Genomic DNA, 17,383 nt, shown 5'->3' with positions numbered 1-17,383 from the left:
CTTCCAGTCACTCAGTTCTTAGTCATGCTCATATGTTGATCAGCACCGATCCTCCTGCTCCACCGACCTATAAATCCCTCCTTTGTTACTTTTATTGGCCTATTAGTCTGTTTGTGCGACTCGTCACCGAGCTTTTGGCCTTGACACCAGTCCTGGATGTTATTCTCATGGGAACATGGCACAGATGTGGTACACACACATGCAAACTCTGAGAACTTTCCCAGAGTAACACAAAAAGAACAACCTTGTTTTGTGTTTCGTACTTGCAGTCCACAGCGCAATGCGAATCAGACCTTACGTATAAATGTGTGTGCTCAAAATTTCGCACACAGATTAAACATTGAGCGTCCTTCAAAGGGAGGAGTCTCTCTGCGGTCCAAATACATGTTTGAACATACAGCACTCACTCTGTTCCATTCCTCTGTGTGGGAGACTGCTGACCAGATGGGAAAGAGACACAACATGGGATCAAGTGCAGGTAATTTATGAAAAACCATATTCTTTTTTGTCCAGCTCTCTCATGTTGTCCTTTCTGTCCGTAGATTTTATTCTGCTTTTAAGTTCTTCTCATGCTTGTGCTATTTTGGTATTCTACTGTGCGGCATTTAGGATTCAGGAGATTGCCTATATGACGAATGAAATATAGATTTGAAATAGAACACTTGATTTCTATAGCTTGACTTCAATAAATTGAATCTAGTTGTTCCGACAGTGTTTAAAAGAAAGAAAAAAAAGGGATATTTCTAATTGTGATCATAATTCACAACTCACAATAGTCACATCCCATCAAGCTTCAGCAGCTCGTCTTCGTGTTTATATAGAGGACCACTATGCTCTAGGATATTAAAAGGTTTATGGTCGAGAAAAGCAAACAGTGAGTCATTTTCTGCATTAGCTGTCTGTGGTATAAGCTGTTCCGCTACTTAGACGAAGGAGAGATGGAATTCTTCTGGGAGCAAAGAGTTACTAATTGTGTTACATTATCATAACAGTTTGTCTCTACCCGTGACACTGTGTCAGCGCAACAAGGACTCAGTGTCACTGACCATGATGAGCCAAATAGATAAGCAGTGTGAGGACAGTGGAGGTTCAGTGCGCCGGCTGTCCTCCTACTCACTGCCACTGTGGTCAGATGAGTAAGGGTGAGCAAATTCAAGTGTCACTAGGAGTTACTTCCCTCAGACAGGGAGGGCCGACCAGCATTACCATATAGATTGCAGTGAGTGTTCTAATGACCACCAGCAATGAACCTGGCTCAGGGGGCAGGCAGCTGCATGTTGACATCCCCGTAATCCGGATCTGAGAGCAAAGTTGCTTCAACAATCTCTCTCTCTCTCCAGCTTCTGTTTTGGTGAAACAAACTATGCATCATTAAGTTCATCGGCAACTTTTTTTAGGTGATATTTAAATGTGAATGTATCATTTAGCCAAATGCTAACATTTTTGTATTCTATGACTCTCAATGTGAAATAGTGCAAATATATATGTTATTGTAATCTATAATTTTTGCATCTGGAGAACAGCAAGCATTGTGTTTTATTCTCATTCAGTAACATTAAAGGAGAGATACAATAGTTAAACAGATTCAGTAAAACTGTATAAAACAATATTGTCTGTGTAAACGTGAATTTTACACAGATGAGACAACCACATTTACATAAATGGTGATCAGGACCGGGCCCAAAATGGATCCCTGTGGCACACAACCTGGATATTAGAAAAGAAGGAATGAAAATGAATGAGTGTCAGTCACATCCCTTTATTTGTCTTTTAAACCGATGAACTGACAAAAACAAATATATCATTGTATCTAAAATGTCCTGATACAATAATCCACTTATGTAAAAAGAGCTGACTGACTGCTGGTCAGTTTTGATTATTTATCCGTCACATATCCATTGGACATTTGCAACGGGAAAGTTTTTGATGTTCTTTGACTCACTCCCCTTTGAGAAAGGCCAAAGACTAAAGATAATTACATAAAGTCAACAACGGTTTTATGGTGCCTTTCCCTGATAGTTAAAGTCAGCAGCTAGTCATCCAAGGCTCAAACGCAAATCATACTGTGAAGCCGATGCCTCACAGTTTAGTAGACGGAGCCGCGCAGACGTTCAGAGCTGTAAGTTCAGAATCATATACCATCATGTGATCGACAGTTAATCATCATATCTGAAACCTGTTGCTAAATTTGCTAAATCTTTGATCTGGGATGTGTTGTATGAGTAGCAATATGTTTGATAAATATTGTAAATTGTGAATTTTACGACCGGAATGCTATGCTGCTAAAGCTATTAAATCCATCTGTTTTTCAAGGTTTGATGGAAATCACAAGGTTGACAGAGTAAGTATTCTTGTCGTCTAATTGTTTGTTCCAATGTTCATACATTTTGAAATCATTATCATTATTTCAGTGTCAGTTCAAACTTAAACGTGGACACTATACTGCTACTAAAGAATAATGTTAGGATGATCAGGCACAGTATAGAGCAGAGTCGGACATTTAACCTGAAAAACAAAATGACACATTCATGTCTCCCCAAAATCTATCACACTAAATTTAAGAATACAGCTTGACATGAATTTTGAAAATTGTGATTGACTTGGCATGATGACTTTTGGAACATAGTAATCTTTAAGACTTTGGGCCCAAGATAAGGCCTGCTGTTCATAGATAAATGCTCTTGTTGTAGTGATAATAAAAGGTGAGGCTGTGCCAATAATATGCTCAGTAAGTGTAATGTGTTTGTAATTGATGCAATTGAATTCTTTGAAATTCAGAAAATAAATCTGCATTTTTACGAATTTATCTCTTTAAACTTTTAGTTTAGAGGGTCATTAACAAAAGGAAAATAGTGCACTTCATTTTATTTTGTTCTTATACCTACCAAATTAGCACATTTAACAGTCATTAGTTTGCAACTAAAACTTAAGTGAAATGTCTCTAACTTCTTCTTTTACAGTAAATTTACATTTAATCCGAAAGAGGGAATAGACAACCCAGTGATGGTCACCACGGAAGACGCAGGTAGACACGTCTAAATATCTTCTGTGTCCCAGACCGTGAGGTAACTCTGCTCTGACGACACTTCTCCGTCTCTTCCCGGCTCAGACTCTGTGTGGACACTCAGCCCGCGTCTGTGCGTTCTTAAACAAGACGAAGGGGATTTCTACGGCTTCCATCTGCGGTTGGAAAAGGGACGCCAGGGTCACATAATCAGAAATGTAGTGTCAGGAGGGGTGGCGGGGCGCAGCGGCCTTCAAGATGGAGACCGGCTTCTGGAAGTCAACAACTGCCATGTTGACGATGTCCCTTACCCTGAGGTAAGATGAGCTTCCTTTAGTATCAAAGTGACAGGATTGGATTGATTTTAACTGGAGCTGTTTCTTCTTTTTCATGAATCAGGTGGCTAAGAAAATAAGGCTAAGTGGACAGCAGTTATGTTTGTTAGTGTTGGACGGGGAGCAGTATGAGCAGGCTGTGTCCCGAGGTCAAGACCTCCGAGGTCTGGGCCGAGCTCACAAGGGGGAGGGCTGCAAACCACCCAGACTCTGCCACATCACCAGGGATCCCGCCTCAGGTCTGGGCATCAACTTCACGCCCGTGGAAGGTAACAAGTCCAAGCTTTGAGATTAGATAAATGACAGAAGGACGTGTGTTATTCAGTTGCTCGCCCTGTTTGTGTTCTGTAGGTGAGAAAGGCTGCTTCTCTGTGAGCCTGGTGCGGGGTGGTGCAGCTGAAAAGGTCGGGGTGTGTAAGGGAGATCGCCTGGTGTGGATGAACGGAGCAACGGTGTCCGACCTCACACACTCTGCTCTCAGCAGGATGGTATGAAGTCAGCCTTTTTTCATAATAAACATTTGATTAAGTAAAGTCACGACTGTTTTGCTGTACTTTGCTTTGCTGTTAACCATGACCAGATTGAAGTCATCATGACCAGCCTCGTCTATCAGTCATTAATATCGTTGTGCTGTAGATGAAAAAATGTGTCGATCACATCACCATCTTGGTGATCGACGTTGAGAGTGTGAAGAACTACATGCGACAGAGGATGCCCATCCTGCCCAGCATGGCCGTTCCACATAACCTGCCTTTCAGGGCCAGAAAGCTGCACCTGGTCTCCGGGTCTGAGGGGTACGGCTTACTCCTTCGGCTGGAGAAGGCGCCATCAGGACGCACATGTAAGAGGACGAAAAAGGGTGTGCAAAAATCCCACACGGGCCTTCTCGACTCAAGTCGTTCACTTAAATATTGATGTATTCTTTTTATAGTTCATGTGCTGCGTGATATAAACAGTGGCAGTCCAGCAGAGCGGGCGGGCATGCGGGATGGAGATCTGCTGCTGGAGGTCAATGGGGAGTCAGTGGAGTCACTGATGCATGAGGAGATTGTGGACAGAGTGAGGCTGAGTGGACAACAGGTCTCCCTCACCACCATCACTTTCCAGGGGCTGGAGTTTTACACCCAGGTGGGCTTCGCTTGCCGGATAAGTGTCTTTTCCAATAGAAATGAATGCATAATGATTGGAAACCATACCTGAGCGGATTAACATCCAGATAAAGATCAGTGTGCACCATTTCTTTGCTTTTTTTTGCAGTTGGGCCTGTCACCTCTTCTCTTTAGTGAGGATGGTGCTATTGAGAGAGAAAAGGAGAGCAGCGTATCAGCCTCTGCAGCGGAGCAGTTATCACAAAAGGAAATCGGCTCCTGCCAGGCCCGGCACTGTTCTCTCCAAAGAGGCCCGTTGGGGTTTGGCTTTAACCTGGGCTGTTTCCCCCAGGGTCCTGGGAGCTTCGTCAGCCAGGTAGGGAGGAAATACAACATTACCCGTCATTGAGGCGAAAAGAACCAGAAGAGAGCAGGCCAAGATATTATTATTGATGGTCAAATGTGGTTATATTATTTATTATATTTAGGTGGCGTTTGGGGGCTCTGGGCAGAGTGCAGGATTGCTTGAGGGGGATGTGGTGATGGAAGTCAATGGACAAAATGTGGAGGAGAAGTATCTGGAAGATGTGATTATGCTTGTGAAGAAAGGAGGACAATTTATTACCTTACTAGTCATGGAGAAGACTGGCTACAACAAGTTGAAGCAGACTAAAACCCCTACTAGAGATATCAGTGACAGTGAGGTAAACAACTTTTTTTTTAATGTTATCTACCACATAATGTTTACACATTTATCAATTCATCAGTGTCCACAATATTTAACATATATCTTCTTGTTTGTATCTCAGCAGGAGGAAGACAATTATGAGATATCTATTTTGTGAGCGTCAAAGACATTCTGAAGACATTCAACCGTCCCATATGTCTACTGAAGAAAAATGTGTTATTATTATTATTATTACTATTATTATATTGGTCAAGATTGCCTTAATCAAATCAGGTTTTACAAAGGAATCATAGGATGAAACAGATAAAATGAGCTAAATTAAACTGCAATGGCGTCAGTTGAAGAAATGTTATAATGTGTATTTGATATGAAAGTGTATTATGGTACAGTATTATACATCCAGTGATGTAAAACATTTAGCCAACATATTTAATCTCAATCAGATGAAATACAGGATAAATATAATGCTGCACGTCTTAAAGGACCATCATCTATACTATAATTATTCCCTTGGGGATGAACAAAGTATCTATCTATCTATCTATCTATCTATTTCTTATTGTTCAAATATGAATGGAAACCAGTAGCTTTGAGGAATTAGAAACTGATTTGTAAATTTAAAAAGCTATCATTTTGATCAGCAGTAATGTGAAGCACTGGTGATGAATGAAAATAACTGATACTGCCATTATGTTATATCAAAGGGTTAATTACATTGTTGTCATTGGAATGAAGGTGTGTGTGTGTGTGTGTGTGTGTGTGTGTTTTACAGACAGTATTAAGTATAAAACATATATTAAAACCTTGCAGAGTGTTTGTTTATTGAGATCAAAGCTAGCATCAAATATAGTAGTAAGGGGAAAAACTAATTTGTTATGTTGTGCAACATCAGTGTTTATGAATATTGACCAACCAAATATAATCTAGCCGTGAAAATGAATGAAAGCATGACAAGATTCAAGTTTCTAGACAAATGTAACAGTGGGGATGTGCACAATAAGTATTTCAGCTAAATGTAAACATATACTAAGATTTATATGTAACTGATCTGACCAAATATTAGTATTTGTCTATTTGACCATGACATAATTTGGTGATGTTGAGTTCTCTATTCTAATAACAGTCGTTGATTTCATAATTTGTCAGTCATGTGGCCTTGAAAGGTAAACCAGAATGACTCATACATTTTTCATAAATCAATATCTCACATCTTCTTGGTGAATAGCCAACACTGGGATAACTATTTAAATACAATGACTGTCACTCATACACTTGAATCTCTATTTAAGTGTATTAACAATTAATTACCTATTTTAATAAGTATGAGAACTATCAAACAAACAAAAATAAATCAATACAGTTCACTACCCATTCTAGTGGCATTGGGGCAAACAATCAGCTGTTTAGCTCCCCTCTAATGAGCTAAATTGTATAACTGATTTATAAGGTAGGAAAGGACATCAAGGAAAATGAGGAAATGTTATTCTCAAAGTATATTGAATTTCTGGAAACGCTCAAATGTTACTTGCGCCACACAACCATTTAATTTAAAATGCGACCCATAATTATAGAGACGCAGGCTTTCTTTCTGTACAGGCAGTTGCGCGGTCACTTAAAGACAGGGGTCCTTCGTCTGGAGGTGACATTCATTTGGCTAGCAGGAACCGGGAGCGCAGATAGCATCGACAAACGGTTCAACATGGCACAGGCAGTGCAAAAACTGGTCGCTAAAGTACCAACCCTGCTCGGGGGTAAGTACATGTATTGTGTTATTAATCTTAGCATGTATTTAACAATGGGGGACTGAATCGTAGGCAGTATAATCTTTATTGACAAGACGTGAGCTAGGCCGATGCTGTCAGGAACACTGAGCCAGCCATTGAATGAAGTGGGTATAACGTTAGCTAGCTAATGCTATTCGGCACAGAGACACTGCAGTAATAGTTCATGTTGCTTTCCTCTTGTCTTACTAAATAGTTGTTTTAGCCAGCTAACACACGTGACTTTTATTGTTTACACCCATTAAGAATAAGCTATATTAAGCTAGCTACGTGGCTAAAGCTACTAATCAACATGCTATGAGCTCCGTAGCTCAAAGCTAACTGGAGCCGCGGCGTAGGCAAGTTGCACCTGACTAATCTCAGTATTTATTCTCCCGTAGCCGCTGTCACCTTCTCAAAACCTCGGCTAGCGACCTTCTGGTACTATGCCCGCGTTGAACTTGTCCCACCTTCCCCTGCCGAGATCCCCAAGGCCATCGAGGGGGCTGCAAACCTCATCAAGGGTTTCCAGTCAGGACGTCTCGGTCAAATCACAGTGAAGGTGCGTGTGTTATTGTCAGGAAGACCTTGCTCTGTGTGCGTGTGCGTGCGTGTGTGTGATGAAGAGAACGTGTGTCAGTGTCCTCGCAATCGGTACAAAATATAGCAAGGACATGTTATCAAAAACTATCGTGCAAAATCCTTGCAAGTGTCCTTCATCTTGAAGGTTGTAACAAAATGTTCACTGAAATGACAAAAAGTTATTATTCCTCAAAGGCTTTAGCTATGCATAATTGTTATTTGATTTGTCTAAATCGGCAAACCTTGATACAACCTTGATGGCACAAAAACTATTTATTTTGTATGTTTCTGACACTCGCAGACCTTACTGAGAACATCTTTTTTTATTAAGCTATGTTAGAAAATATTTTCTGATAAACTTAATAGTGGAGGCCAAGATGTCAGCAGTACACCTCAATCTTGGCAAATCCGCTGCAATTAGGTTAGCGTGTACTTGTCTATAATCTATTTTTGGTAATTCCTGCAATTTGCAGGTCACTGTAAACCCATTGACCCCCAACTAAATTGTTATTTTGTAAAAGATGAAAGACGTGATACATGTCTTAACATTTTTACAGGTCAGGAGACCGTAAATATTTTGGAATCTTGGTACCTGGCAAAAGTGTTTGGTCTCTTGTCATTGATAGTCTGTGCTGTACAAAATCAAAACATGATTTAGCAATTATCAAAGTAAACAATGACAGACAAGATTTTCATTGGTGGCTAATATCACGTTTTACTGGATAGATTTCTGCATACAAAACTAATTACTTTTCTTCCTCACAGGATGCTCTAAGGAATGGACTGGTGGCAACTGAAGTGTTGATGTGGTTTTACATTGGAGAGTGCATTGGCAAAAAAGGCATCGTTGGCTATGATGTCTGAAATTTGGACTGTCATGCTTTTCTTTTCCATTTGAGCGTTGTACGCTCAACTTCCTGCAAGAATCCTGGGAACCAATAAACAGATTATCTATTGTTTAAAATAACTTGTTTTGTGACTCCTTGTTTTTTCTTTTAGAATGCATGTATAGATTATAAACATGGTCCTTTTTCTCAGCGACCTTTTTGACACCACATTAGGAAACACTCGGGTGTAAATAAAACATTTGGCTGATTCAGGAGCTTGGTATTGCTCACTGTTTGACAAGAGAGACACTGTTCTTGGTATCACTGTAAAACGTGATGTCACAAGGAACCTCCAATGGGTTTTATTTTATGTACCTGGAAAACTTGAATTTCATTCTTGTAAAAAATGGGTCTTCTGTGAAAAGCAGGTGATGCAGTACAATGCATCCGGAAAGTATACACACCACTTTGTTATGTTACTGCCTTATTCCAAAATGGATTAAATTAATCTTTTCCTCATTCTACACAATACCCAAAAATGACAGGAAAAGGTTTGTTTGAAATTTCTGCAAATCTATTTGCAAACATTTACATAAGTATTCAGCCTTTGCTCAATACTTTATTGAAGCACCTTTGGCAGATAATTGCCCATTATTTGCCAAATTGCCCACCAGATAATTTAGTTTCTCATGGTTTGAGAAACTAAATGATCAGACCAAGGCACCTTTTACTGAAAAGTGGCTTCCGTCTGGCCACTCTACTAAACAGGCCTGCTTGGTGAAGTGCTGCAGAGATGGTTGTCCTTCTGGAAGGTTCTCCTCCCTTCACAGAGCAACGCTTGAGCTCTGTCAGAGTGACCATCGGGTTCTTGGTCACCTCCCTGACTAAGACCCTTTTCCCCCGATCGCTCAGTTTGTCCACGCGGCGAACCCTAGGAAGACTTCTGGTGGTGCCAAACTTCTTCCATTGGGACCTTCAATGCTGCAGACATTGGTCTGTACCCTTCCCCAGATCTGTGCCTCAACACAATCCTGTCTTGGAGGTCTTCAGACAATCCTTGGACTTAATGGCTAGGTTTGTGCTCTTATGCACTGTCAACTGTGGGACCTTTTATATAGGTGAGCCTTTTCAAATCATGTCCAATCAACTGAATTTACCACAGGTTGACTCCAATCAAGTTGTATAATCCTCTCAAGGATGATCAATGACAACAGGATGCAACCGAGTGTCATGGCATAGGCTGTGAATGCTTATGCACTGTATGAAGAAACAAGATACTACACTTGACACATCCTTCTCATTTCTGTCATGAATACTTTGGATTTGCACTTGCCTTAAACGTTTGTGCACTAACCAGAAATGTAGAGCTTTAAATCTGTAGATAAATATACATCATGAGCTTTAGACATAATTTGGTGTGAATGAGTCGCTGTTTGGACAATTATACCAGTGTATGTATTGTACTTAGCATATTTCTGTCCTATTGTAGAGTGTCTCAATGCATTTATCTGAAGTTAATGTCAACTTTTCTGGCATATATAGAACTTTTGACAATATTCAGTCAGAACAGAACCCTTGCTGTTGCCTGACGATACATTTAATGGTTTACCCACAGTTGTAGTAACAGTGGTCACTACCTTTTTTATTGCAGTGCAGTTCCTGTAATTAAGCAACAGAGGGAGCTGTTCCTATCGTCCATGTTCAGGAGCTGTTGGTGCTGTAATTTGTTTCAGAGCAGGTGGTTTGTTAAATAAAAACGTAATGGTTCACATACCAGTTCAATACTTAAGAAGGACAAATTACATCTTCGTTGGTCCAGGAACTTGATGTTAGAGCACAAACAATAAAGGAAGTAGCTCTGTCTTCTCATTTAAATCCAATAGATAGCCCATTCATTTGTCGATATACAAAGAACACAATGTGTTCTTTGTATATTCTTGTGGAAGAATAGAAAAATAATCTCAACACCAAAATTAATTAATTCATTTAGCTCTTTATTTAGAACTAACAATGAACAATTTTGTTACAAAACAAGTCTTTTTGTGACATCAATTATACTCTGGTTGACCATTACATAAGTAAACATACATACAAATTAAATAAGGGTTAGTTCAAGTGAAAAAGCACACTCCGATAATATCAAAACATGACAAAATGAAATGACTGAAATATTCCTCTGAATGTGTTACCATAATAATACTAATCCTGATGCACCAACACAAATGTTATTGTATTACTCATACCGATCACAAGGGATGCAACATATTTTAAATGACTTATGCAATGATATTGGCCAAAAATGTAATGACCTATCATAATAAAATGTTCCTTATCTCAAAGAACGTCCATTACGACCTTTGATAACATCATCACTTGAGATATGCCGCACCCTTTATTAAGTATATGTGTACATGTAAAAATGTGAGACTGACATGTCATAATGTTATACAGCAGTTCTGCTCAGATGCTAAAACACTTTATATTGTACTTGTGTGATTAAGTAGTAATTATGTATTTCAATAATGTCTTAGAAAACACATGAAAATGTGATTTGAGAGCACAACGCAAACTGTAATATAAACTATAATATATGTGATGTGTAGTGTTAAAAAAACACAGTGTATACACATTGGACAAGAACATTTTCCTTTAAAAAAAATGAACAACATAACTTCATTAATGTGGTTTGGTACAGTTTGAAAATATTGCAAATATATATATACCAAAAGCGCTGCTTTATATTATGAGAAACACGTGGAAGATGCTTTCAGATTTTCAAATATCAGGCGTTCACTTGACATTGCAGATCTTGACTGAGGTTCCAACTCCGAAGCCCGGGTAGAGGGGCTCCACAAACGTGGTCTCAAACCTGTACAGGAGGCTCATGGAGTTGCCGATGCTGTAAAATGCCAGCACGCCCGCAGCGTGGTCCAGGTACACGCCAATCCTGGGGGAGTGCGGGCCGCTGACGGCTTTGTCCACCCGGTTGTGCCAGGCGGAGTATCCCGTGTCGGAGCAGAGCAGGCTCCAGGATTTGTCGTTGTAGCCCAGCAGGCACAGCGAGCCTTTGCCCTTCCGGCTGATGCCCCTGTAGGCCACCCCGATGGAGAACTCCCCGTTCCACTCGATCTCCCAGTAGAAGCGGCCTCCAGACAGGGCCTCTCGGCACAGCACCTGGGCGAAGCTGTCGAACCTCTCCGGGTTGTCTCCGTAGGGCTGCAGGTCCCGGGTGCGGATGACTTTTCTGTTGTTTTCAGAGACGTACAGCTCCTTGTAGGCAGTGCTGGGGTCCATTTTCAGCTGGCAGAAGTCTGTAGAGCAGAGGCAATACATTTTCAGAGTGATTCATTAGCAACCAAATTGTGTTGGAGTTCAATTGTCCTCAGTTGAATAGACCCAGAGACTTACATTTCACAAAATCTGCTCTGCTCTTTGGCTCTGGAAGAGAAGCGGGAGAGTTGTCCACCATGTCTTTGCCTGCACGTGAAGAAGCACTGTGTTAGCTCATACCCACACACGTGCCCACTTTAATTCTTTTGTTGATGTGCTTCTAACTATAAAGTCACTTTGTGGTTTGCATTGTCAACCTCAATAATAATTAACCTCCTGCAGTCTTATACTGCAAGAGGACGTGACGGCACACACACCTCTGCTCCTTCTGTCCAATGTTCGACTTTCCGTGGTGTACACTGGGACCTCATTCACTGTAAGACACAGCACATTCATATTGAGCACGTTATACAGTGTTTTTTTCTTCTGCCCGTCATGCAGAGGCATTGTGTATTCTACCTGACTTGGAGATCTTAAGCAGCTCCTCCTTGCCAAACTCCTCCAGGCGGTCTTTGATCTCCGCTACAGCTTTCCTGACAGAGCCGAAGGAGAAGTCAGGGTTCACCGTCACTCTGGGTAGGAAGCCGTCGTCGGTGGGGGTGCAGAGGTAGTGGAAGTTCTGATGGGAAGAGAAAAAAAGAAATGTTGTGACGAGGACGAAGACTACGTCAATGCGATCTGTGGGAGGAACAGTCAGAGTTGAACAAATGTATTTTACACACTAGGAACATGGTTTTAAACATCACTTCAGAGACTGACTTATAGTAAAAAGGGATATCCAAAGATGAGACATCTTTTTGTGCATTGAGCATCTTCAAATGGCTGCACCCAAAACGATACAAATGACTTAACATGTCATTATACTGTCATTGTAATCATGAACACCCAAGAAGGGCGTAAGTCTTGTTAAAAACCACACCCATTCACTAATCACGTCAGCATTTTGGCCCAAATCAGATCTCTAGATGTGTTTCTTCTTCCAACAGTTACCTGCAAAAAGTGGATGTGGTCCTCAGTGCTGTACAGCTGCTTGAGGCCGGTCTCCTTTTTCTTCAGTTCGTCGATCTCTTGTTCCAGTCGCTCGATCAAAGCCTCGGCCTGGTTGAAAGCTGCCTTCTCGTTGATACCGATCAGCTTGGTGACCTCTGACCTCATCCTCTCAATGGAGCGGATCATGTCCTCGAACATCTTCTGGCTCTCCACCATGGCTCTCTGGGCCGAGTTCTGCACAGAGCGCTCCAGGTGTCAGTGGTATACAGAAGACACCGCTATACTGAACATCTTACAGTCTGTCTTCTGCGTAGACATACATTATTATATATACATTATTGCACTTTGTTTATCGTTAAAGGGTTATTGTAATTGTGAAATGCGATGCACCTCCTGCCAGGACAAATTCCTTGTATGTGAAAACATACATGGCAATAAATGGTTCTGATTCTGATGAAAACCCCTTACCTTCAATGAATCCACAGCGGTCTTCAGCTCGTCCAGCTCCTTCACCCTCTCCTGGCATTTTTGTCTAATCTCAGCTTGGGAGATTCCTAAGAGTTTCTGTGGGATAAAAGGCACATTACACACCCATCTATTTCATGTTTTGTTCAGCGAGCACTCCCATGCCGACCGGCTTTTACATTTGTTTTTATTATGCAGCAGAAGTTGATCATAAAAATCGCATTAACTCCGATTTATAAGATTTAGTTGAACGTCATGCTGTTTTATTGTGCCCCATATTTGTTGGCTCAGTAGAAAAAACATTCTTTCTCATCAAGGAATATCTGGGGAGGCCCTTTGGCATGTCTAATAAACCCCCGCTCAAAGAAGCTTCTTAATACGGCTGGCTTTTATCTCGGAGAGAGAGGAGGGGGGGGGGTAAAAGAAATCTGTGCTGGAATTCTGATCACGTTAGGAATGTGAATTTACCGCTGCCTGACTTTAAAAGAGATGTTTCAAGGTGCACGCAGCACTGACACACAGAATAGAGGGGTTCCTAATTCAGCTTTTACTCGAGCCCACCAACCCATTCTTCAAGATAAGCTTGAGGAATGTGGGGAATCTGGGGTGGTGAACATGAGAGGAGGCAGGGGAGGGGATGGGAGGGAGTGAGAAGTGTGAGACTCAGGTTGTTAATCTTTGGATGACAGAAACCAGACTCCAAATGTTGTGAAGAAGACAGTGGGATGAACTATTACCACATCATAATTTACCATAAAAACACAGCTAAATTACTCATAAGGAAAAACCAGTTGCTCTGAATGCTGCAGATTTATACTGCGGTATCTGTTGACGTATCTCCTCTTCATCCCTTCGCTGTGATTGGTGAGTCATTTGAATGTGCTTCGCCGTAGTTACACCGCCGTGATTGGTTGATTGCGAGGCGTTTGAAGGCCTTCACTCCCTGACATTCCAGTATCATTACAGACCCCGACTCCCACAGGTGGGTATCAGTGAGGGAAGTCAAGAGATAGTTTCTGTGTATCTCTCCCACAGCTGGAACGCCGCATTCTCTGAAAAGCAGCTTTCACAGGGTGATAACTGGAGGACACTCCCCCGGCTTTTCCGCAGCTAATCAGAGAGCTGGATTTGTTTTGGCGGCCAATGCCTGCCCGTTTTAGCTGATATGGTGAAATGGGTCAAAGTACAACATGCCAGTTGTAGCGCTGGGGCATGGGTTGGGAAAAACACTGTGTGCTTCAACTCAAAACACTTCAGTGATTATGTAAATCTAATGATTCAAGCGTGTGTCTCTTTTTAATAGTTTATGTGACTGTGAAACATATTCAAGTTGAATTAGGCGAGTCTCAGCTTGCTGTTTCTCTCATGCACTGAATATACACTGCTTATCTTGCTGACATAAAAATCACACTTTCACTCTCTGAAAAGCTGATTTTTTTATTTTCATTAAAAAGGAAATGTTACCTGTTTCTCTCCCCTCTCTGCCTCAGCAGAGACAATGTCGTGGCCCCTGTGTTCACTGACGGTGCAGATGGCACAGATACACATCTGGTCGGTTCGACAGAAGAGCTCCAGGGACTTCTGGTGCTGCGGGCAGATCTTCCGGTCCAGGTTCCCCAGCTCGTCCACCAGCTTGTGCCGCTTGAACGTGGCTGACTCGTAGTGTGGCTTCAGGTGCTTCTCGCAGTAGGACGCCAGACAGTTAAGACAGGACTTCATAGCCTTTAATTTCTTCCCGGAGCAGAAGTCACAGGGCACGTCGCTCGGCCCGGCGTAGAGGTTCCCCTGGGACGTGTTGAGGTTGAGGTTGAGGCCGCTCTTCCTGATCTTCTCGGCCACCATGCTCAGGGTGGTGTTGGGCCGCAGCACCGGCCTCTGGGTGAATGTGATCTTACACTGGGGGCAAATGTAAATCCCTGTGTAGTCAGCCTCATTCCAGTAGCCACTGATGCAGTCCATACAGAAGCTGTGGCCACAGGGGATAGCCACAGGGTCCTTCAGCAAGTTCACACACAGGGAGCAGCTGAAGTAATCTGGAGAAGTGTGGTCAGCCATCGCGATGGGCTCCAAACACGGTCAGACAGACCTGCGAGAAAAGACGGAAAGTGCCAGGAGCAGATAGAGATTCCGTCGAGTGAGCCTGGGATCCCGCCCTCAAGAGTGTGGTGCAGCCTGCCAGAGACAGGACCTACTTGTATTTCTGAATTCCAGAGGTTATTGATTGAAAGCAGGCAAGGCCCTCCCCCTGTGCTGTGAGTATATCGAGCCCTGCCCAGTTCAGATAAGCAGGTTGAGCAAGGAGGGAGAGGGAGAGATAGAGAGAGAGAGAGAAAGAGAGAGAGAGAGAGAGAGAGAGAGAGAGAGAGAGAGAGAGAGAGAGAGGGCGGGCAGCAGAGAAGAGCACAGAGAGTGAGCAGAGTGAAAAAAAGAGAATGAATGAAATGTAAAAAGCACACCAAGTGGCAACTAATGTGCCAAAAAAAAAAAAAAAGAGAGCTTCCCTTTTCCCTCGCAGTTTCCTTTATACTCAAAATTTCTCATGTGGCTCATCTGCGGGTGAAGTGTGCGCACAGTTCTCGGCAGCTGTATTTCCACCTATTGTTGTCGGACAGAATCGCCCATTGTCTTAAACCGGTTGTAGTCCGACAAACATAAATGCAGCCTGAAGTACTGTAGGAATTCCAGGGACCACCCTGTGAACAAACAGAGACACTCTGATCTCAAGGCAGAGTTTTCGAAACGCTTTCAAACATCAGGGAAATGTTTGCTCCTTTTCCTCTCCGGAAAACATGTTGAAAGATTAACCTGCTGCAGGCCGTTTGTCCAAGAGTTGCAGTATTTACAGAGAGTCCGGTCAGACCGGTCTGACTGCGTTTACAGGTCGCCTCTAGATGTGTGGAGGTTTGTGCAGAGGAAAGGAAATATTGAGACGGCAAGCGGAAACACACATGCACGAGAGCGCGCGTGCGTGTGTGTGTGTGCAGCACATTCCTGCCAGGTGTGTTGTTACAATGCATGTCTCACATATTTGTGTTTCATCACCAGTCATGTTGCAATTTTCATTTCTTAAAATATCCCTCTCATGCTTACCTAGTGCAGCTGGGAGAAAAACTTTAGAGGAGATCCTAACTCACCGTGCATCATAAAACGTCTGCTGACATCATCACGTCTCATTAACATTTTAAATAGGTCTACTGGTTTCTGTTTGTTCAAGGGTCACTACTGTAAAGGGGATTAGTAGTTCAATTAAAGTGTAGTCATTATATAATGCTCTACTTGATGTAGAATCATGTAGCAATAAAAAAATAGTGTAATTCAAGGTTGTAAAAAGTGCATTGGCTGCACCTTTGGTTCCTAATTGCATTACTTCATACACTCGGTAGTTTCACCTCTCCATATTTGGTCATGTTTCTGATAAGCCAGTTTTTCCTTCCTTCCACCAGAGGAAAAAGAGCGCTCTCTGCTTACAGATTAACCACTTGTTTGTGGCACGGAGCTGCTGCCCCTATGGGAAAAAAACCTTTTGATTATTGCTGATTTATTAGAGTTTCTAAACTCATGCTAGAGAAGGGACAACCATACAGTGTACATGTAGCCGAGATGTCTCTTTCTTTCAGGAAGTACAACTATGCAGAATGGCAATGTTTCTGTTACAGGAGACTTTAATAAGACTTAATAACAGGTTTCTCTAAAAGAGTTGCATGCCTGTTAAAAGTCTCAGTGTTCTTCGATGAGGACAGACAGAAACTCCACAGACATGTGAAGCTCAAGGAGAGAGGTCGAGCTGCCTTCTTTCTCCAGGGAAAGTGCATGAGAACACAAATGGCTATTTGATTAAAGGAAACAAGCGGGAGTCATGAAAACAGGAAGATACAATAGTCCAAATGTGTTCTGCGAAAACACATTTGCAACATCTGCCTGGAGATGAGCAAAAAGCAGCACAAGCTGAGTGTCTATTCATTCATACGAGTCCTTATTAAAAACTGCACTGATCCCAAAATAGAGGCCCCATATTGCTTTTAGGTGTCATGATAAGAGTATGCAAATCGGACATAAAATACAACATAGCAAGGTTCGATTGTGTGTGTGAAAATATTGACTGAATAAATATTTGTTTAATCTAAAAGCATTGCAGTGGGTCTGGCAAAATATGCACGATAAGCAAGTCGGTCAGCCAAACTGAAACTTGATATTTGTTTGATCATGTTTGCTCTTCACTGGTATCACACCAGTGCAAATACGATTGCCCATAGATGTGGAGAACCATTGGGCGTCCACTGGCTCAGATATCAACGTGAAGTTTTAATAAGGGTA

The 17,383-nt window shown here is 42.0% G+C and overlaps 3 protein-coding genes across 3 annotated transcripts; 2 read left to right on the top strand and 1 right to left on the bottom strand.

Moving 5' to 3' along the window:
- Positions 1-384: 384 nt before the first annotated feature.
- On the top strand, positions 385-5,272 carry nherf4b (NHERF family PDZ scaffold protein 4b; the record flags this gene model as incomplete). The annotated part of the gene is made up of 11 exons (XM_079237923.1): positions 385-478; positions 2,314-2,332; positions 2,961-3,025; positions 3,110-3,321; positions 3,404-3,608; positions 3,691-3,827; positions 3,976-4,180; positions 4,271-4,467; positions 4,597-4,803; positions 4,916-5,131; positions 5,237-5,272. 11 exons carry the CDS (start codon positions 385-387, stop codon positions 5,270-5,272), a joined length of 1,593 nt encoding a protein of 530 aa, XP_079094049.1.
- Positions 5,273-6,742: 1,470 nt separating this feature from the next.
- atp5l (ATP synthase, H+ transporting, mitochondrial F0 complex, subunit g) lies at positions 6,743-8,424 on the top strand. The gene is made up of 3 exons (XM_079236519.1): positions 6,743-6,866; positions 7,277-7,437; positions 8,223-8,424. The coding sequence occupies exons 1-3, from the start codon at positions 6,815-6,817 to the stop codon at positions 8,319-8,321; spliced, it is 312 nt and encodes a 103-aa protein (XP_079092645.1). The 5' UTR covers positions 6,743-6,814; the 3' UTR covers positions 8,322-8,424.
- Positions 8,425-10,275: 1,851 nt separating this feature from the next.
- ftr82 (finTRIM family, member 82) lies at positions 10,276-15,124 on the bottom strand (the record flags this gene model as incomplete). Its single annotated transcript, XM_079214392.1, has 7 exons — positions 10,276-11,595; positions 11,693-11,761; positions 11,932-11,988; positions 12,074-12,233; positions 12,605-12,838; positions 13,073-13,168; positions 14,534-15,124. The coding sequence occupies 7 exons, from the start codon at positions 15,122-15,124 to the stop codon at positions 11,075-11,077; spliced, it is 1,728 nt and encodes a 575-aa protein (XP_079070518.1). The 3' UTR covers positions 10,276-11,074.
- Between the last annotated feature and the right edge of the window lie 2,259 nt (positions 15,125-17,383).

This window comes from Taurulus bubalis, assembly GCF_910589615.1.
Source record: "Taurulus bubalis genome assembly, chromosome: 2".
In the NCBI taxonomy this organism is placed as follows: Eukaryota; Metazoa; Chordata; class Actinopteri; order Perciformes; family Cottidae; genus Taurulus; species Taurulus bubalis.
The sequence above is the reverse complement of the archived record's forward strand: the minus strand, read 5'-3'. Positions and strand labels throughout refer to the sequence as shown.